The sequence below is a fragment of the Perognathus longimembris genome, chromosome 2 (assembly GCF_023159225.1).
Source record: "Perognathus longimembris pacificus isolate PPM17 chromosome 2, ASM2315922v1, whole genome shotgun sequence".
Taxonomy (NCBI): domain Eukaryota; kingdom Metazoa; phylum Chordata; class Mammalia; order Rodentia; family Heteromyidae; genus Perognathus; species Perognathus longimembris.
Window position 1 is genome coordinate 95,433,900 of NC_063162.1, and position 23,550 is coordinate 95,457,449.

Consider the following 23,550-nt stretch of genomic DNA (forward strand, 5'->3'; position numbering starts at 1 on the left):
TTTTTTAGGAAGGTAACCAAATGTTTTAGCTCAAAGAAGGCAAATAATATTTTAGGTGTTGATGCTTCTAAGTATACCTGAAACACTTTATCCCAGCCATGTGGCTGTACTACTCAACAGTTTAATCTGAAATTGAGAGATAAAAGAGTTCAATGTAAATATTCGTTTGTAGGAGTGTGGACAATGAGGAAGGCAAAAATAAATTAGTTTTTCATAGGAAACTTTTGGAATTCGATAGGTTTTGGTTAATGTAAAGTCACTCCAAATAATTTTTGGAATACATGCAATAACTAGATATCCTCTTTAGTTTCTAGAAAATATAGCTCTTGTTGCAGGTTTTATTTTTTGATAATAGAAGGCAAAACATTAATCAGAAGATAGGGTTTTGCTACAGCACTTCTTTCTTTCTTTCTCTCCCTCCCTAACTTCTTTCCCTCTTTTCTCTCTCCCTCCTTTCCTTTCTTCTTTCCCTCACACTCTGTCTCCCTTTCTTCTTCCCTCCCTCCATCTCTCCTTCCTTCTTTGCCCCTCTCTCTCTTTCTTTTCTTTCTTCCTTTCTCTCTTTTCCTGCTTTCTTGCCTTTCTAAAGCACAATGTGTTAGTAATCTTAGTATATCTTGCTTTGGTCAGAGTAAAACAGCAGGGGGCACTGAATAGTTAGGCAGATTAGTTTCTATTTATTAATTCAATATTTCATAATCAATCCACAGGTTAAACAACATTCTTAGTATACACACACAGCATAAAGAGAAAAACAAACCGACTTACAATTCAAAAATATCATTATGTACATTTTGTAAAAATGAACATAGTATCTTCAATCATGTTCAGTTATTACTCAGTTAAATCCCATTTCCATTTTGAAATGTTCCTCAGTTATGAAAAGAGAGCTTTAGCTTTTGAAGTATTTGATTATTGCAATAAAACATCTATCAGTGATTTAAATTAAACAAATAAACTACTGAAACATACAGGATTATCAGTTATAAGAAGATCACAGTTCCTTTTGTTCACTCAATCTTGAAAATAATTAAAATACTGTTTCTTCCCAGTTCTTGTAGGAGGTATTCTTGCTTTTCTAGAAACCAACTTTCACTAGCCACATCTTAATTTTAACATAATCTGGAGTTAACAGACATCAGAATTCCTTTCTTTTTGTATTTCAAACTATTTTTCTATTTTTGTAATTTTTTGAATATGCTGATTTGGTACCCAGGTGACTCTCACCATATTTATACCTTAAAATATTCACTTGTTTGGTATTTTCAGAGTTTTTTTTTTTTTTTTCTAGAGCTATTGTATTAAGGTTTAAGATAAAATGGTGTGGCCTTGACAACTACCAGTCACAAAATGGCTTCTGAGGAACAGAGTCTTGTTCTCATGCTATTCTGAAACTAATGTTAGCCGACAAATGTTACTTCATTACAATCTTGGTGGCATTCAGTACAGTCAATGGCGACATTAGGAGACATCTTTGAATGGATTCCATCCGGAGTTTGTTTGCAGAGAGAAAATAGAAAATGATGCTTGATTTGATGTCAAGCTCTTTCCCGAAGCTGGTACTACTTTTTTGCTTACGATTTTTGCAAATGACCTGAGATTATAGAGAAGCAGTTGTGTGTGTGTGTGTGTGTGTGTGTGTGTGTGTGTGTGTGACTGTGCAGGTTTATGGTGTGGGGGCAGGTGTGTGTGTATAGTGTGTGTGTGTGTGTGTTTGTGTACATCCTAGGGCTGTGATATCCCTGAGCTCTCTTGCTAGAGCCTAGCATTCTGCCATCTGAGCCATACCTCCACTTTCAGCTTTCTTTGTGGCTAAATGGAGGTAATAAACTCATGAACTTTCCTATTCAGAATGGCTTTGAACTGTAATCTTCAAATCTCAACCTGTTAAACAGCTAGATTTCCATATGTGCTATGGGTGCCCAGGTACAACCAGACTGTAAGATTGTCTCTGACATTTAGTAGTGGCATTATCTTGACCCCTCATATATAGCCAACATTAGCCAACATTCTAAAGTGAAGTTCATGTGACCTTTAGAGGATTGTTATAAACAGATAAAACATAATTCTGTGTGGATGTATTAAGAAAGGGCTTCTTACCAGTTAATTCTCAGTAATAACATTCATATAAGTATATGTTATGTGAGATGCCATATGGGTGCCCAACACCACCAGCCTGGTAAGGCATCCCATTTATGAGTTGCCGCTGGAAGGATCTGGCCAGTCTAAGACAGAGCAGCACCTGCATTACTGAAGACTTTCAGAATTATGTGGCCCTGAGTGTTACCCAATTGTAAGCCTATGTGGTCACAAAATAATAAAAGTCTTCTTCCAATCACACATGGTAAATCTTGCCAGTCATTTACAATAGACACCTGACTCTTGAAATAGTGATTTCTTTTACTTCTGTCTTTTGCCTTCATATTTTACTTATACCATTGCTGAGCCTTGAATAATCCTTTTAAAACTTTCTCTCCCAGATTTGGGTTTTTGTCTCCACATTCACAACCCCAGTGTAAACTCTTAGCACCTCCTGCCTAGATTAGAGTCAGAAACTCTTGGCTCCTTTCCTTGACAGAAGGTACTTTCTCTATAGTGCAGGCTTCACACTACCTCCAAAATAATCTTCCAAAAATACTATTTTTTTCAGCAACCTATGATAGCTCTGTAATGATAAACTCAGCCTTCAATTCTTCCTTGTTTTAATTTCATGTTTTGTTCCTCAAGACAGATTGAACATGAGCCCAGTCTATGTGAGTTCCTTTCCTACACTCTCTGCAGTGCGGAATGTCTGCTGGCGATTGCAAGGGAAGATCTCATGAAGTCACCAGCCTTATATTCTTACTGAATCTCAGGAACAAAGTTCTATTCTTTCCTAAGGTTTTCCTTGATGCTAATATTTCCCCTTTTTAGAACTCTTTTTAGTACTAACTAAATTCTTCTCCAATGATTTGCTTTTTCCTGCTAACTTTGTCTATACTACTGGCTAGACTACAATCCGCTTTCATGGCTAGTTGATGGTGCACAGTTTCTCCCCCAATCACTGGAAGTTGACAGTATTTAATTTAGAATCAACCCTCTATGAAAGCACTTCAATGGCTGATATATTTTCTTTCTTGCTATGAAATATGGAATTTCAATTTTTGAATATATCATTGCATCACACTTAAATATACATTAAGCTAGGCAATGAAGATAAGCAAGTAAGTTTAAAAACTACCTAGAAATAAAACTTACTTTCACACTCATGTTTCATTCAGTCCTTGTGGTATTGGTATATGGCATTATAGTAACTTTCCACCTTATAGATAGGTAGTTAAGAACTTAGAATAAAGTTTATCTCCACTTATAAATCTAACTACTTAAGAGTTAAAGCACAAAATTCCTGAATACCTATAATGGTAAAGCTACTCCTAACATTTACACGACTACTTTTTGTTTTTGTTTAATATTTTGAGTCAAGCAAAACATTTTCTATGGCTCTCTCCTCCCTCTCTTGCTTTCTTTACTCTGCCACTCTTTTGACTCCACTTCTCATTCTGGGCATTTCTGCTGAGGGTATTTTGCTGACTATCTATTAGATGCTGTTGTGAGTTACTCCACACCTAAATAGATAAATCCTGGTCAGACAAGAATCACCAGTATGGGAGATTAATAATACATTTTATTTGGGCTTACCAAGAGAACACTTATATTAAACTATTAATGAATAACTTCTAACATCATATAAGAACACCCTTTTCCTGGAAGTCCCAATCTCCTAAACACTTGCTGACAAGTTTGGAAAACCTCAGACAGGTGTATACTTTAGTGAAATCCAGCATTAAAAATGTATCCCAAATGTACAAAGTATTATAATCAAGAGAATAAATGTATACTGACACATTCCTTTAGGAGCTTCTCTATCCTATGGATGTATTTTTCTAATTCTAATATTCAATTTCTCCCCAATAGATTCTAGTACACTCATTTTTCCTCAACCCCACCCCAAAACCACACAGTCTTTCACACACACTTCCCACACATACACATTCTCTTTTTCTCCCAAACATGAGACAGATTTTGCAGTAAACATAGATTTGGCTCTAAATTAGGTGCTACTGGGAGCTTTTATAAACTCTGAAATTATTTCCAAGTTATTCACTTCCAGGAATAACTGGTTCACATTATATGATTTTCCTAGATACTGAATTGAATGAGAATTTTATGAACATATAAAAGTAATAATCTAAGTACTTCTATCTCATCTGAAAAAGGAAATGCAACAGCAACTGTGACCAACATTTAAAAAATAAGCTTCATGTCAGTGGCTATTTAACTCCAAGGCAGGAATCACCAGTGTTTTGCTTTATTTCTATTTGTATGTGGAGCCTTGTGTTTAGGCTACTGTTGACTTGGGGTCTGGATTACCTTGAACATATGATCTATCTTCAGCATTTATTCACATTGAACACACCATGTCTTTTTCTCAATTTCTTCTCTATGAGATGACATGGTGTCAAGTTATCTTAATCTATTTTGTTTTGCTACTATGAAGTATCAGAGATTGGGGTAATCCATAGAGAAGAGATATCTTGTATTCTAAAGACCGAGAAGTTTGATGTTGAGGGAACATATCTGTTAAACACATTCTTGCTATGATCTAACATGGCAGAAGACATTGCACAGCAGGACAGCCAATGTGCTCAAGGTTGGATCATTTCTGGTCTCTTAATGAGGGCACTTGTCTAATTATAGGGGGCTTTTCCTCATAAGGTCATCTAATTCCACCTATACGCTGAAGATATTCTCTCCAATTCCCAATCATACCCTAAAGTCACTTTTTCCAAACTCCAAACGCCAACAAGTTAGGTGTATATATTTCTATCATAACAAATTTGAAAACCACACTCAAGTCAAGGCACCAACTTGTTTATGTTTCTTTGGGTCTGGCTCACTTCACTTAGTATGATTTTTTCCCAAGTCTTTCTATTTCCTCACAAATGGGGCAATGCCATTCTTTCAGATAAAAACATAGAATTGTATATATATACCATCATTTCTTGATCCATTCATTTGCTGAGGGGCATATGAGTTGGTTCCATATTTTAACTATGGTAAGCTGTACTGCAATGAACACAGTTGTGCTGATAGTTTTAGTATGACCTTGCTTGTGATCCTTTGGGTAAATGTCCAAAAGTGGGGCTCCTGGGTCTTAGAGGAGCTTTATGTTTAGCCTTTTGAAGCAATTCCATATGATTTTTAAAATAATATACATAATGAAAGATCAAAAGCTTTATTGCTGTGACAACCATAGTATGTATAGGGTACCTGTGCTTGTAGTTCAGCTTTCATTAGTGCTTAGTGTGTTAGTTTTCTAGGGCTTCTTTAATAAAAAGACAGAAACTTGGTAATTAAAGCTGGGCTCTGGTAGCTCATGCCTTCAATCTTAGCTACTGTGGAGTCTGAGATCTGAGAATTGTGGTACAAAGCCAGCCTGGTTAGGATAGTCTGTGAGACTCATCTCCAATAAACTACTCAAAAATAGCCAGAATTGGAGTTGTGGGTCAAGTGCCAACCTTGAGCAATAAAAGAAGCTAAGGGAAAATGCTCAGGCCCAAAGTTCAAGCCCTTGTAAGTAAATAAATAATTGAAAAATATAAACAACAACTGAAATATATTGTCATAGTTCCAGAGTCTAAACACACACACACACACACACACACACACACACACACACACACACACACACACACAATATCAGGATACTCTGAAGTTTAAAGAAAAATCTTTTGCCTTTGCCTACCTTCCAAGGAACCTTCAGCATTACTGGTTTATAACTTTACTCCTCAGTATCTCTGTCTGTTGTTAAAAAGCTACCTCTCCTGTTTGTCTCTACCTCTCTGTTCAGATTTCTTTCTTCTTATAACAATTTCATAGAGCCCAACATAATGCAGTGTAACTTTATCTTGAATGAATTTATCAAGACCTCATTTCCAAACCACTCATATTCTCATTTATCAAGAGGTAAGATTTGGACATAACAGTTATTTTGGGAACTCATTCATCCTACAACATTTTAAATGCAAATGTTTAGGACTACAATTTATTTAAAGTTAAGTGCAATGAACTACTGACATGTTTTCAACTAATTTTATTTTGATGAAATTTTGTGTTTTAATTTTCCTGATCACAGTTTCAGTTTTGGTTTATTTACTTCTATTATACATGAGTGTTTCTTTATCTTTAAGACTTCCTGCCTCCTGACAAAGATCAGCAATACCTAATAAAATGGTTGATTCACCTTTTTAATAAATGTAAAGAACTTTATAACTACTGTGAAGCATATAAACTAATTGTAGTTGAGTGTGTAAATATATTTTTACTTTATATAATGCAATCTAATGTGTGCTCATTATAGTACAAACAGAATGAAATCTGAGGTAGGAGGGGGGAGTGATTCTAGGACCAGAGAAATATCTCTTCAATACAGTTCTTTCTCCAACAGTAAATTAACATTCTTCATTTATGCTTGGTTGGTAATGAACTACTTAAAGGTAAGTTAAACAGTCAAGGCCTAAATAGGTAAGGGAAGGGGGAATACTGGGGCTTTTGTTGTTATTCTTTTAAACAACACCCATTGCCAAATGTTTAATTGTTCTAAAGTGTGAACAGTTTGCATTAAGTTGATATTGAATGAGAGAAAAAATTCCTAGAAATCTCTAGATGCCTTTAAGCATTTATGTTGATCAAATTTATGAAATTCCAATGAAAATTACCACCACAGATTAAAAAATACTACTTAATCCACAATGTCATCATGCCTTAATGTAAATTGATGATCTATGTGGATAAAAAATGTCACTTTATCTATTTACATATTGTAAAATAAATACCACATTATATGATGATATGTTAACTTTTGTCAGGCTAATAAATACAATATGAAATAAATTTTTATAATCATAATCATCTTCTTTTATTTATATCCTGCTCCTACTGAGATGAATCTCAGGTTACATTTACATATTGAATTACAAAGTCAAAACTAATGATGGGATCAATTATGCCCCATACTGAGCTGTGCACTTTGGAATGACTTTGAGAAAACAGGAGGGTCAAAAAAAATATCCAGAGTGCACAGTGGTTTTAAGATAGTTAAGAGATTAGCAATGGATTGCAATGGGTACAAATTTGTGAAAGAAATTAGTCTTCCTTGGTGTACATTTTTCATATAAAAATGCTTGAGAATTGAGAAATATGTGGATTATGTCAAAAAAGTGTTTTAACTAGTTGTTTAAGATGGCAAATGTAATAAAAATCTTTTTATGATCCTGTCATTTGTTCTTGAAATTGTTTAATGTACTTGTATATGTATTTTCTATGTCTCAGTGGAAATATCATCTGCTGTTGTGTGCAATCTGATGTTATCCCCTTTTCTCCTCTTCTAGCTGCATAACAAATGTGCTTCTCATCTGAAACCTGAATGTGACTGTGGACCTTTGAAGGATCATATTTTACCACCCACAACAATCTGTCCAGTGGTACTGGTGAGTTTTCCCTTATCATGCTGCTGTAACTTGAGAATGCTGTGATTCATTGGTATTCTACTACACTAAATGCTTCCAAAGTGATCTGTTTCTTTCACAAATCAAGGCAGAACTATATAAATCCAAGCTACATCATTACTTCAGAGCATAGCAACTTTGCTCACTGTATTCCTTTTTTCCTTCACATCACCATTTACTTTAGTAAAAAGGAAGGTGTGCTTTAACTCATGTGTGCTCCAATTTTATCACTTAGTCAAATTGTGCTTACCAGAAACTGTATGGACAAGACACATACATTCCGTATGCTTTATTGGTCTGGCTTCCCAGAATAATGAAGTTACTCTTAAGGGTAATTTTGCCAGGGTTGCACATTATATATCTACCATGTTGAGGTGTCTTAGGTCAGAGGCTTTCTAAAATGATGGCACCAACCTTGAAAAATTTTATTCCCCACCATTAGCTGCTTTTTAAAAATAAGCAATAAATTAAACTACCTGAAAATTAATTACCCACCTATATAAATACAGAACTGGAAAATGCATGAGGAAGTCATCTTGAGAATTTACCTCAATAAGAATAGTAGATATTCAAAGATAATGTTATTTTCAAAATTCAAATTGTTTCCACAGTGAAAGTTATTTTGCAAAACTATTTTGTGTAAATGACACAGTTCTCATTTTTAACATAATTTGGAAACCCAATGTCTGGTTTCCTACAGAAAAAAAAATGTAACAACTGAGAGATGTTAGACAAATACTTTTGTAAAGGTCAACCTAGAAATTAATCAAATTACTCAATTTGCACCCACTTATGATTCATTTTGTAATTATCTGTAAAATGCGGGTTGTATTTTACATGCATTTATTTAACAGTTATTTGAAAAATGCTTTATTTTCTCAAAGTATAAAAATAGACAGAAAGAAGATGCCTCCATATTGAAGAGACTAGCTATGAGAATTCTAAATTTCCTTTCTCCATGGAAGAGTTGCTATATATCTTAAGGAGATTAATTAAGAATAATAAAATAGTACATTTTAGGCTATATTGATGTTGTTTTTATGTTTTTAAAGCTCTACTAAAAGAGGAAAGATCTCTGGAATGTTTACATTATTTACACATTTTAGTATAGTTCATGTTTAAAAATATGAGGAAGATTTCTGATTTAGATGAATTGTTGATCTCAGAGCTTAACTATGAGATTAAATATGCTCTGCCCCTCTATTTCCAATTGCATATGGACAGTCAGCTTAGTAGGGACCCCTGCCTGTCTGTGGCCACATAAACTTAAAAACAGAATGAATTCATCATATTATTCTTGTTTTCTGCAAGTCTTGCAAATCCCTTTTTTTGCTACATTTAGGTGTCTGGCCTATCAATCTTTACATATCGCTGAGATATTAATCATGGTTTATATGTCAATGCTTGTGTCCCTTTGGTCCTTTCTACTCCAAACTATTTGACAATTAGTGACCATTTCATCTTCAACAATGTCAACGTTTAACTTGCTTCTGTATATTGTCCTTTCTTCTTTCTTTTGGTTATTTCCCTTTGCCTCTTTCCTAGTGATACAATGTCAGTGTATCCTTTAGTCTAGCTTTTCTTATTACATAGCTTTATACTCCTAGCATTTATCTTAATGCAATCTTGGGTACATAGTTTATGTGATGATGATAGACCTTGTATCCTGAACACACATACCACACTAGATCCTGTGCCACAATATTAAGTAATTAATACAATGAACATTAATTGAATATTTAGTATTTGCAGTTAGTAGTACAGGTAGAAATCAAATAGTAAATTTTGCCAGGTGCTGGTTGCTCATACCTGTAATCCTAGGCTGAGATCTGACGATTGTGGCTCAAAGCCAGCTCAGGCAAGACTGGTCTTGAGATCCTTATCTCCAGTTAACCCCAAGAAAACCGGGAGTGGTGCTGTAGCCCTAAGTGATAGAAAACTAGACTTAAGCCATATAGCTCAGTGATAGTGCCCATGTCCTGAGTTCAAGCCCCATGACCTACAATAAATGAAAAAATAGTGAAATGTAAAAACAAATATTTGCCTTTATAGACTTTTACACTCCAGTGGGTCAAACAACACTATTAAAAATAAGTAAGCTTAACATAAGTGAATTTAAATATATAGTAATAGGATGATGGTCCTTAATTGGGAAACAGGGAAAGGATATGCCTAAAGCATATAAAGTTCTAATTATACAGGTAAACTTAGAGATCCAGGGTACAGAATGGTGATTTTAATTACTAATGTTATTGTACAGACTAGAAATTTACCAGGAGATTAGACTGATGCTGTTACTATATCCAAAAAAAGAAAAAAAAAACAGTTAACTTTCAACAGAGGAATATATTCATTCTCTTGGCTCTTGAAATCATTTTATATTATATATACATATTTCTACAAAAAACAAAATTACAACAAAAATTTGTTTGTAGACCTAATTAGCTTTTATCTACGATGCATGAGTCAATGCAGCCTCCATTCTGCAAATCAAGATGGGAACTTCCATTGGGCTTTACCAGTGCACTGGATTTTGTGGGAGAAAGAGAGAAACAGACAGTGGGAGAAAAGAAGCTGATTTAGTTATCATGGAGTTACTTTTTAAATAAGAAGTGAAGCAGAAAGAACTTCTTCATGACAGTGATTTACATAACTAGAGTCTCCTTTTAGGAAAGCAAAGGGGTGCTTCCTTCACACTTTAGTTTAAATGGCATGTAACAGGAAAAATTCCATTGTTTATCTGGTCTGGTTTGTGAGGCCTACTAAAACAGAATGTCAGGTCAAAATATGTTTTCCCGGTATATCTGTCTAACAACAATGTGTTGTTATATATCTTAGCTAATATCCAATCACAAATATTGGTTGTATTTCAATGTAAAGGGCAAAATTAAAGCAGGCAAAGAAAAAAAAAAGCAAAGGCTGCAATCAGCAAAAAAAAAAGAAAAAAAGAAAATTCAAGAAAAGTTCACTGAAGAGATAAATGAGGATGGAGGAGTAGAGAGGAGCTAGGAAGGAAACAGACTGTGTCAGGAGACATTGGCTCCTGCGTGAGGACAATCAGAAATCAAGGGACTTTAGTGGCTGTCAATGACTGTGTGGGAATACAAATTGTAAAGGAGAAGGCCAAAGAGTTTACTGATTTTCACATTGTTTATGGCAACTTCAGATAATATAAACTATTTAGCTTTTATTCTGAATGAGATAGAAAACCATTCAAGGATTTTGAAAAGAAAAGGGAATGACCAGTCTTATATTTTGAAAAGTACAATTTAATTGCCATGATGGGAGGGCAAACATGGGCAAACATGGGGAAAAAAGATGATTTGCCATTTCTATTCCCTGATCAAAACAGGAAGTTGGGGGATAACTGGCTGACACTTAGGATAGTTAAGAAATAAAAAAATAAAAAATAAAACTTTGAGCACTCACATGCACTACAGTCACTTAAGGAAGGTGGGAGCAGTAGGACAAAGTGACTACAACATGATTGCTAAGCACTAATTAGGAAAGAGCAACCTCTATTTAATTATCACAGATTTAAAACAATACTAGGAAGATTAGATCCATCTATATCTTGAGTCATTTCCCATTACTTGTCTCCAGCTAAGTTCCAGCTCCCGAAATAAAATAGGCACAGCCCAGACTTACACAATCTTATTAGACATTGCATTTTCTCACACATGAGGAAAAAAAGAAGTTTAGGAGTTGAGGTTGTTTGCACAGCAGTATTTATAATGATGGACAGTGGAATAAAGCTTGGAAGTGTGAGAGATAAGGAGATGGAGAGTGGGATACAGTATGTTGGGCCAAAACACTATAGATTATATTAAAACCAAAAAAAAAATTACTAGATGGAAGGTGGTTTCAGGTTACTAGAATGAACTCACTTTGAACCAAAATTAGAAAGGGAGACATGTTATCAGTAATGAGATGCATAAATCTGCTTAAAGCACACAATAAATCAGGTAGTAGTGACTCAGGTTTATAATCTTAGCTATTCTGGAGGATGCGATACAGAAGTAACCAAACCATAGTAACCTGTTAGATAAATATTACCTCCATTTTACATAGGAAGAAAGTGAGAAATTAAGTAAGCCCTCCTGGGTCATGCAACAATAAATGGTAATTCAAGATTGGGATCTAAGTGTGATTGGTACTCCACAGCTACAAACTAAAAATTTCCCCCAAACTTTCCCCAAATTCCAACAGAGTCTTCCTATTTGTCTTCCCTCCCCTCAACTTTACCATCTGAAGTCTCATGATCCTTTTGGATTTCATATGTTAAATATTAAGTACCCTATTGTAACTTCTTTTTCTTTTTCTTTGCCAGTCCTGGGGCTTGAAATCAGGTCCTGAGCTCTGTTCCTGGCTTCTTTTTGCTCAAATCTAGCACTGTACCTCTTGAGCCAAAGCGCCACTTCCGCCTTTTTGCATATATATATATGGTTCTGAGGACTCGAACCCAGGACTTAATGTATACGAGGCAAGCACTTTACAACTAGGCCATATTCCCAGCCCCCCATTGTAATTTCTTAATGTTTCTCATTCTTTTTCCAATGTAATGTACCTTGCATGCAATCTGATAAATTCTATTCAAGATAGTCCCAGTAGCATCTTTGCTGAATTACTTACTTCTGCTATATGCCCAACCTACTTCATAGGTCCACTTTCTAAAATGCAAATATCGTATGTTTTTTTATGCATATTTTCAGTGATTCCTTATTTGAATTCTAAACTTTACTATGGTAAACAAGGCTCTTTACCTGGCTCAATGTACCCAGTCTCTCACAAACCTCCTTAGACACTAGAAATCAGGGATAATTGAACTACTTGTACTTTCATAAGTACACCTGTTCGCTCAAGCCTTTGGAATCTTGTATATGTTAATAAATCAACTTAAATCACTTAATTTTAGAATTTTCCTTGCCTTCTTAAGTAAGACTTAAAGGTCACTTTTGTATAATAGAGTAAATACGTTGGCTGTTACACCTCTTAACTATTTAAATGCTCATACTTTAAACAAATTACTGGAGTTTCTCTGCCTTACAAAATTGCTTAATCTGCTCAAACTGATGGCCCTTGAGCCTTTGCAGTCTATGAACTTTCATTAACTGCCCTGGAATCATTCCATACTCTGTTGCCTGCTATAAAGTTTAGGGCCTAGCTTCAAGAAAATCATTACATTTCACAGATAATACAATCTGATATTTGATTCGTAAGTATATGTTGATCTTCATAAAATTATATGATCCACAGGGGTACACAATGAGCAAGAAGTCAACCCCAATCCTAAAAATAACTAATGAAGAATAGAACTCAGTGGCTCAGTGATAGAATGTCAGCCTAGCAAGCACAGAGCTCTGAGTTCAAACCCCAGTTTCCATCACCACTATTTATACATACACACATATATTGTCTATGTACACATATTATACACGTATATACATGCTATAAACAAAACAATGTATCTTATACCTTTCCAGATTCTTCTTTTGTTATTATAAGTGATATCTCAGTGAAGATCATTATAAATAATGGTTTCTCTCCTCCTGACTATTCCCCATTCAGTAGTAGAGTTGTTATTTTCAGTTTTCCCACACATATTTTTGTTACATAAAAAGTACAATTTTATACCTCTTTTATACCTCTTAGGTGTTTAAGTACACTTGGGAAACATAATTTGAATGTTTTCTAAAGTAAAAAAAAATCTTTTAGGATAACAATTCTTGAAGGCCTCTTAAATTAGCCTTAGTTGTTTTTTTTCTTCAAAATTTAAACAAACATACCAGTAAAGTAAATAATAGAGTAATATTGATTAGGTAGAAGTTTTTTTAATTATTTATTTATTTAATGTGCTTATCCTAGGGCTGGGCCCTGAACACAGTGCCTGGGCACTGTGTCCCTGAGCCGCTTTTGCTCAAGGCTAGGTTTGTACCACTTTAGCCATAGCTCTACTCCCAACATTTTTGGTATGTTATTTGAGATAAGAGTTCCATCACTTTCCTTCCTGGGCTGTCTTTGAACTAACTGCAGTTTTCTGATCTAAGCTTCCTGAGTAGCTATGATGACATGTTTGAGCCACAGGTAGAAGAGTTTTTATATAAAGCAGTAAATACAGTAAATGTTATGCTATTTATGTCCCAAATATGTTCTTCCTAGAATATTTTCTCATGCTATTAGACCCCATTTATCATTAAAAATAAGGTTTGTAAATGGTGGATCTTCTTAGTTCTCGGAGAAGAAAATAGAAAATGTAAGTTCAATATCTTCATCAAATTTTGTTCAAATGATATGAACATCCCACCTCTCTTTCTTCTTCACTGTAGCTGTGCCGTGGTCACGTTGTGATGTTACAGAAGCAGCCTTCTACGTATCTCTACGTACAACACCCTTAGACAACCATATGCCATGCTAACTTCTCTTCCGATCTTACTTTTAGACAATTTTAAGAATTCTGCATTATACATTGTAAATATGGTGATTAAGTCTTAAATAGCATAGAATATGTGAAGTCTTTCCTTAGAGCATGTGTTAAACTAAGTCATTACTCCTTCGAATGTCAGAAGGTCTGTTAGGTGTGAAGTAGGGTATGTGTCTCTTCTTCACACCCCAAGTATTGTGGGAGCTTCTAGTTTCTTCTATCACTTGTCTCTACTGAGAGCTAATAATGACAACTGCAGTGAGAAACACCAGCCAATGAGAGGAAGGAAGAAGGCATCTGAATTCTTTCATCTGAGTCTAAAATTTGGATGTGTTCTCTGTTGCGTTATTCCCTAAGCTAGTTATAAAACTTCCCAAAATGTGGAGTCTGCTGAAGAGGTGTGAACGCTTGACTAAGGATGTATCTTGCTACACCGAGTTTCAGTATTTTATTTTATATCCTCCTGGCTCCTTTACCCCTTCTTTTCCACTTACCTCTTCATAGTTAATGAAACAATGCATTGCCTGGAAATCCTTTATATCCTCTACTAAAGGTTTGTTCCCAGGTAGTTTTCCTTTTGGTCAAAAAAGTGAGCATAAGGGGCAGTGTCAGTCCTCAATAAATGTTTCATCACTGTCATTACTTAATATTCATTTAATTAATATTCATTATAGATCAATTTATAATTGTCATCATAGTAATGATAGGCAAAAAAGAATCTCATTTCCCCCCATATTTGGAAATGTGAGCTCAGGTTCAATTTCTTAGCATTATTCACACAAGATAGCTGCTTTTTATTTATTCATTTTTTTCAAATGTGTAGGATTAAATTGGCATTCAAATTCTCATGAGGAACACATTATGCACTAGCTTATTGTAATATTTTTATGTCTGCAGTCAATTTGGCTTCACATATTCTTTCAAGGAAGAAATCCAGGAAGGTGGACAAAAGAAATATCTCTAAATGATGAAGTGGCATCTGTGTTAGAGTTATGAACCATTTACTTGTAATATTATTCCACTTAGATGAGCTCTCTTGGGTGATGATGAAGCCACCTTCATGGCAGCCTAGGTTAAAACATGTAGAATATACATATTTGCATGTAAGAATTATTGCCAATGAAAAAGTTTATCTATTGTGGACATTACATTTGTTTCTACTTAAAAAAACACTGTAGAGATCTATTTTAGAATTTATTTTAATAGGATATTAAAATAATGCCATAATTTGTATGGCATTCTCTGCCTAAAATATAATGGTATATTGTTACTTCTGATGAAATTGGTCACTTGATATAGGGTTAACACTCTTGAGAGTCCATATTTTTCCAGCCTTATTCACTTAAGAAATACAAATTCTAAAAGAAAGCAGTCTATACCTAATGTTTTATTCTTTATTACTGTCCTCTTATTTTATGACATAGAAAAGGATATTCAAACTATTTTATTTAACTACTATTTTACTCAGCATTCTTAAATTTTTGATGGTCATATTTCTATAATATTTTCCTTTATTCTGTGATTCTTTGCCTTATTTATTTTTGCCAGTCCTGGGGCTTTGGACTCAGGGCCTAAGCATGTCCTTGGCTACTCTTTGTTCAAGGCTAGCATTCTACCTCTAGATCCACAGCACCACTTCCAGCTTTTTTTCTCTTTATGTGGTGCTGAGGAATCAAACGCAGGGCTTGGTACATGCTAGGCAAGCACTTTACAACTAATCCACAATCCAAGCACTCTTTGCCTTATCTTTCTTCATAGTCCTTAGTTTTCTTTCATCCTACCATTTGTCACAGTCTTTAAGAATGCATCAATTTCTTAATTTCAGTAGAAAAAAAATCTGACAAAGTTTACTCAACACATTGTGTAAAATAATGACCTAATGGTCATGATTTAGGTGCAGAAGTTCAACTTTGTTTTTCTTCTTCATCATGTGAACTGTTTAATCTCATGTGCAATGCTATTCCTTATATTTGAAAATGGATCTAAATAGGTTTATTCTTGCTTACCTTTTCATATAATCATAAGTATATTTAGGTATATAGGTTCACTCTATCAACTTTCTCCCTTCATTTACCCACCTTAGTATAATTTCTGACTTCAAAACATTCATCTAGAGCCATAGCTGCAGGCACCCACATTGATGCCAAATGGGTACTCACAGATTGAGTTCTTGAGAGGTAGGACTTGCATCAGAGAGTTAGCTTTCAATGACTTATGGAGGAAGGAAAGATTTCTCAGAATAAATACTTAAGAGAGTGAGATTATAAGAAACCAGAAGCAAGCAGAACAGACATGGTCTTAGGCAGAGGTTTGTCTTGGCTTGAACTATGAGACTTAGGGCGTTGGCCCTACATTCTACAGGGTTGTTCTCAACCTAAGGTGAGTACCCTGGCCTTTCGTACCCCATAACATAACAATTTGAAGTTTATTCATACAAGGCTCACAGAAATGAGTTGTGATGATGAAATAATATTAGTGGATAGCCAATTAGAATTATATTGAGTTTTTAAATTGACACTGGCAACATTTTATAGTTATTCCAAAGGTAGAAAGCTGATGATTGTTCTATTGTTGTGTTTATATAAAATGCCAAGTAGGTGGGATTGAGAAATGGCTCACATCTCAAGTAAAGTGAAAGAATATTTTAGAATTCTGTAAAAGGATCAAGACACCCTTTGTGACAGGTGGCATTCCTGGAAGAATTCACTCTTGTGAGCCAAAGATGATTCTCCAGAAAACAGGATCTCTACAATCTCTCAATAGTTAAATATCTATCTATCTAAACTATGAATAATATAGATCATATATGTTTATATCATATTATATATTATATATCTTACATGTATGATATATAATATATGTATTTAAATTTCCACAGCTTTTAAAACTGTTTGAAATGCTCTCCTCTCATATTCTGTGACATTTATCCATTATCCTATCCAGGTTTTATTTTTCCTTTCTAGCTGCTTTCTCAACAAGAGTGAATAATAATTCTTCCAGTCTTCAATGTGGGTCAGGCTACCATTTTGTGTTCTCTTTTCTTTCTGTGTATATTATTTCTAAATTGTCTCCTCCTGTTTCATCACCATTGCCACCACTTCTGAATATGTCTCTGAAAGCATGTTTTCTCCACATTTACTAGGGTTTATATAATCTGCTTCCTCTTGTATACCCTGCCTTTGCCTCCCAGTCACCATAGCAGGAAAGGCATGTAAAACACTAACCTTTCCTTATGCTCATTGAATACCACAGCTATTCCTGTCACACACATAGAAAATGTGTATTTATATTCATCATCGACTTCAATTCTGAGGGAGGCTAGATAGATGATCAAAAGATATTTACTAAGTAAATAAATCATATTTCCCTCAGCCCTTTTTTGTCCATCTGTTCTGATTCTTTCTTCGGAGTCATGAAGTATATCAAACATTAGTGTAAATATAGAGTAAAAATGAAAATGAATATAGGACAAAGAGATTATTTTAAGAATTGTCAATTCATAATTAATTTCATTGTTATGAGTTCATAAAATGGAATTTAAAGTATATGAGGGTGAAATAATATTAGTAGATACAAAATCAGCATCATTCAGTTTTGGAGATGACACCTGAAGAATGTTATAACTCTGAAATTTTGAAAAGCTTGTGATTTTTAGACTATTATAATTACACAAGATATAAAATATCTCATATGAGGGTTTCTAAAAATTCTAAGGATCAAGATGTGTTCTTCTGAATATTAAATTATATCTAAGCATCTGATTTTTAAATATGCTTTAGAAAATATAGTCTTTCACATCAGACATTATATGTATTGACATTTCTTAATATATATCAGAAAATGACTACTGATGTTTGTTCCAAAGTCAGATGATGAATATGTTTACATGCTATTGTAGAGAAAGTTTTGTTCTTTGGTAGCAATTACGCATAGTTAATATGTCATATTAATGAATATTGTTCACATATAATGGTGTCATCAAGCAACTATTAGAGCACATTAAAATATATATAATCTTACAACAAAGCTCAATTTCTTTAACTCTGTTAAATAAATCTTTAAAATGTGATGATTTATAAATATGCTTGGGTTTACTCCTAAAGACCATATGAAAATAACAATTTGCAAAAGTACTTATCCAAAATTTCTATTATAAATTATTGTAGGTCTTTTTTAAGAATGAGTGTCAAAATGTTTCAGCACAAGTTTCTGAATATTTAATTATGAATCTGGACATTTTTGAAGAAATGTGAAAAACCCCCAAATTTGGACATAATTATAGATTCATTATTGCTCAGAGTTCTCTAAGTCTTCATGTTACTGTTGATGACATTCTTCTCAACAAATGTGGAGTAGCCTCCCATATAAGGATTATGAATTAATGATTGGTTCAGTGCAATTTTAGTGAATATATGCCAAATAATAGAGAAACAAAGATTAATAGTTTGTAGGTAGAATTTTTTGTATGTCTCATCCACAGAATATTCCCTGTTTTCTTTCTTGCAAGAACTATTTTTGTAATGTTTTATATAATCTGAGTGTGTAGTGTGATACATTCTACATCCTTTAAGAAATACATATTCTTAGGTGCATACATATGTTCCTCCTCAGGAAAATATGCTGTTGAAATAACTTAAAATCAAATACAGTGATAATAGGGGCTAAACCATAGGGCATAAAAATGTAAGAAAAAATAAATAACTTCACATAGAACATTAAAAATAAAAACAGTGTAACATCCCTTGTTTCCATATCTTGGAGTTCATTTTGCTTAGCATCATCTTATATGATATATGTACATAGTCATTGAGCTAATGTGATCCTCTGCTAGGACTATCCTAGATATATACTAATTGTTACCAATGAGGGAACACATAGAGTCTATGTTTCTTTGGGACTGGCTCACTTCTCTTTGTATGATTTTTTCCCCCAAGTATTTCCATTTCTTTATGAAGTGAGCAATGTCATTCTTTCTTATAGAAGCATGGCTTAGCCCCTGTTGTCACTCTACATAATACCCTGGGCATTGTATACACATTTATCTGAAGTAGAGAAGGGAAGTGGAACATCAAAATGGTGAGGCAAAGGATAAAAGGTGAACCAATGCAACACCAATACTTACATGAAAATATGTTGTATACCAACTGTTCAATTTGTGTGAGGGAGGAATTGGACAGGAGAGAATGTGGGAGAAAAACAAGGGAGGAGATAACAAGTTTGTCAATAAATGTACTCATTATAGAGACTGGATTGGAAAATAAAAAAGAAGAAATGTACTCACTACCTTATGTATGTAAATGCCACCCATCTATACTCACCTTGACAATAAAATTAAATTTAAAAAAATAGCACAGGATTAGATATTCTTCCCCCTAAGGCTTACAGTTTGATTAGCAAAACCAACATATTGTGTGAATGAATGTGGGAATGATGCAGAGAAGCAGGACCCATTGTGAGGTCAAAATGACAAGTACTATAATAAGGAATGTGAAAAAGGATTGTCAAAACAAATACTAACTAAAGATGGCTTAAGTAATCCAAGACTTTTTTTTTTTGGCCAGTTCTGGGCCTGAACTCAGGGCCTGAGCACCATCCCTGGCTTCTTCCCGCTCAAGGCTAGCACTCTGCCACCTGAGCCACAGTGCCCCTTCTGGCCATTTTCCATATATGTGGTGCTGGGGAATGAACCGAGAGCTTCATGTGTAGGAGGCAAGCACTCTTGCCACTAGGCCATATTCCCAGCCCATATCCAAGACATTTTTAAAGGAAAAATAATATTAGTATCTATTTAAGTCTGGGCTTTCCCAATTATTATCATGTAGTAACTTTTTGCAGAACTTAAAATACCTACTTGTAGTTTAAGTATACATGGTTAAAAAATCTGTTTCATATTTTGAGTTAAAATGACTTTACCCATGAAATGTATTTTATAATAATACACACACACACACACACACACACACACACACACACAGAGAATTATCAGAAAATAATAGCACCTCTAGAGTCCTAGCCGTTTCTCACAGATTTGGTGCTCATCTGTACTATTTGCTCTTCAAAAAAAATTACAACTACTATTCTATTTACCAAGAGTTTGTTGTGGCCTGAGCAGCACACCACATAGCACGGTTGCTATTTGAACTAAGTGGGTTGAAATACAACCAGTGCATGCAGACACCAAGTGATAGTCTCTTAATAGATGTCAGATCTTCTTACTGCAACCCTCTTTTATTCCAGCAACATTTTAATTAATTCACACTGATTGAATAAGTGTACATTGAGACTTGTTTCCTAATGAGGGCACATTTAGAAGAAAGGTTTTGCATCATTCTGATATCCTGTGGGTAATTATATTCTAATTATATGGTCAAGGGAAAAGAGTCTATAACTCAGTCCTGATATTGTTCATTGGGCCCAATTAATTACATGCACATAATGAAAGTTCATGATAAGGTTGACTGGCAGTCAGTATAAAATTTTTAACTCAATTGAATGGTAGCCTAACGCAAACACAGAAACTGAACTTTAACCTATTTAAAAATATTTCGGCATGAGATCAATGGTTATTTAGTGGCATAAACAATGAAAACAAATTCTACTATAAATGCTTTCTTTGTAATTCAAGGGTTTTCCAGGGAAGAGAAAAAGAAAAAATAAGCTTTTACTAAATATTATTATCAATGTTCACTCATCATCTGCAGTGATGCTTTTACATTCTGAAAAGCAGCTATGCATTTAGCTATTCAACAAGAAATTCCTAGAAGTGGCTCAGTTTTATAGAAAGAATAGGCATACCAGAAAGCACTATAAATTAATTTTATGAGCATAAAATTTATAAATATTAAACTATTATGATAGTTCTTTTTGGGGAGAGCCTAGTGTTTTCTAATCAATCCATGCCCAAAGCACTCCAACTCTATAATGATATATAGATAGAGAGATACACATAAACAAGTATCTAGTTGTTATTTGTATATATTACAAGAGCTCTAAAAAATAATCTAAGGATATAAACCATGTTGAGTATTTTGAACTGGTCACTATCCACCCCTGTTCACATTTCCTCTTTTCAAGTCCATTATTGTCTTTGCCCAGTGTTTGTAAAGGTAACTCTCTGGATTGCAGGAAATCAGTAGTGACAATTTGTTCTTTTTGCTTGGGTTCCATTTCTTTTCCTTTGTCCTGTTTATCCATTAATTTTTCTCTTTGATCTCTTCTGTCCTGTACCATTCATTCTCTCTTGTCAAATCCTCAACTTAGATATTTTCATCAAAAAAGAAACTGTTGGTTCTCCTTTGCTCATTACCAACAGAAATGATTTCAGATGAAGACAATGTTAACTGGTCTGTGCTTGCTGATTCCTAAAGCTGGCCGTGAGAACTAAGGGAATCTTTCCATTATAATGTTAATAGAACAATTAAGTACCAATTAAGTACAAAAGTAAGCTTTGTGATAGATCATTATTTTAAACCTCTTGAAACTCAGTGAATATCAGAAGACAGTGAAGTATACTCAGTAGCCATGAAGTTAATGTGTTTTAATACTTATTCTGTAGTCTCCAGCCTTGATAACACATGAGACATAGGCAAACTCTGCCAGTTATTCACAAAAGGTATAGAAACAAATGAAAGTTTCATGTTGTCTGAGAAATGGAGAAGAGAACAGAACATAAGAGAGGAAGCTCACAGGTTGAGTGGGATTTACAAAATTATTTTACAAATTTATAAATAGACAAATATTTGTAGTCATTATTTAATTGATAATATTGACTTCATATTTATGTATATATACATACACATATAGACACAATAGCAGACACACACGTATATATTACTGAAGAATTAGTTAGTGCATAATATTGTTACTATTTATATTTTAGGTGCCAGCCATTCAATTTTATTGATATTCAGCTTCCTAACCTGAAAAATATGCCATTTTTATGTAGGCAAATTAAATGTGACCATAAATGTTAAACAACACTTGCAAAGCACTAACTCAAGGTCTAATTGCATTAATTTTATTTTAGCTTTTAAATAACTGATAATCCTTTTAACATGATAACTGTTCCTATTATATTTTAACTAAGCCAAACTTCCAATAATTTTTATTGAAGATATTTAATTTTCCTGTGATAATTTGGATTAAATTGTCAAATTAAAATAATTACACATCAGAAGATAAGAAGACTAGAAATATACTTAAGAATAACATAATTTTTAAAATTTCTTTGATATTACATTAAACTTAATAAGTGCCCTTAAGGCAAAGCATCTTTTAAAATAATTATCTATAATTTGTATTCTATCTAATATTAAATAGATACTCAATCTCATTCCTCTTTAGCCACACCTTCCATTTAGTAAAGCAAATATATATATAGTTCCTCTATTAATTCTGATTAATTATATATTACACTTAGAATTATATAGTCTTGGTAAATTTCAAAGAACTAAAACATCTCACTCATCCATGATATTTAAAAATATGTACAGAAGATTATAGAGAAAGACATTTGAAATCTAAATTGATTTCCCTAACAAGTTCCTACTGAATTGTTTAACCTAGGTACCAATTTTTAAATTTTATTTTATTGTAGTGGTGATATATAGTGAGTACATTTCTTTTTCAAAGTATTACCTCCTCCCTCATTTTCTCCTGCTTTCTGTTCCCTACAACTCCCCTCCTCCCAAAATCTGTAAAGTTAACTTCCAACGTCTAGTGAGTATCTATAGTGCATCCATTCTTCTTGTAATTTCAGGAATAAGCTGCTCTTGTGAATGCTAACTTAATGTACACCGTTTCCCTGCACATTTTGATTGAAAGGGAAATCCTATATAGGACGTTTTTATCATCTTTTACTTCAGTAGATTTCAGTTGCTGCTTTCAGAAGGCTGAGTGCCACAATCTTCAGGGCTTGAGTGCTTTTTCCTTATCTCCTTCACCCGCCTCCTCTCTGCCAACCTCACATTTCCAAGTCTAACAACAGCTGCCCCATAGCCCTGCAACTCTGAAAAGTGTGGGTATTCAATTGTACCCATTGGTAGCAAAGGGACAATGAGATTCAGTCTCACCCCTGGGTCTTTTTAATTTTTTCTGAATAATTATTTATTGTCATAGTGATGTACAGAGGGGTTACAGTTTCGTATGTAAGGCAGTGGGTACATTTCTTGGACAATTTGTTACCTCCTCCCTCATTTCCCCCTTCCCTGTCCCCCCATGAGTTGTCCAGTTGGTTTACAACACCAAATGGTTTTGTAAGTATTGCTTTTGGAGTCGTTTGTCTTTTTATCCTTTGTCTCTCGATTTTGATATTCCCTTTCCCTTCCCTAGTTCTCATACAAGTATATACAGTACCCAGGATACTCAGATGAGATACAGTGATAGTTCAGGGACAACCACAGAAAGGGGACACAAAACTTTTTATGCCTACAATGAGATTATTTTTTTCCAATGTGGTAGTCTTTGCCTTTTATCAAATCCATTTTGCATATCTGCATCTTCTTGGAGTGTTAGATCTTACATATTCAGTTCCTGGCATGTACATCTGCTTATTCTTTCCAAACAACAGATCCTTGTTTAACA

General features: G+C 34.1%; 1 protein-coding gene across 6 annotated transcripts in view; it reads left to right on the forward strand.

Annotated features, from left to right (window-relative positions):
* Positions 1-23,550, forward strand: part of Dgkb (diacylglycerol kinase beta) — a 549,587-nt gene that overhangs the window by 139,341 nt on the left and 386,696 nt on the right. For all 6 annotated transcript variants that reach the window (XM_048337833.1, XM_048337834.1, XM_048337835.1 and 3 more), the window contains one exon: positions 7,431-7,529. In XM_048337833.1, the coding sequence (XP_048193790.1) occupies positions 7,431-7,529 (99 nt within the window). The remainder of the gene's footprint in view (positions 1-7,430; positions 7,530-23,550) is intronic.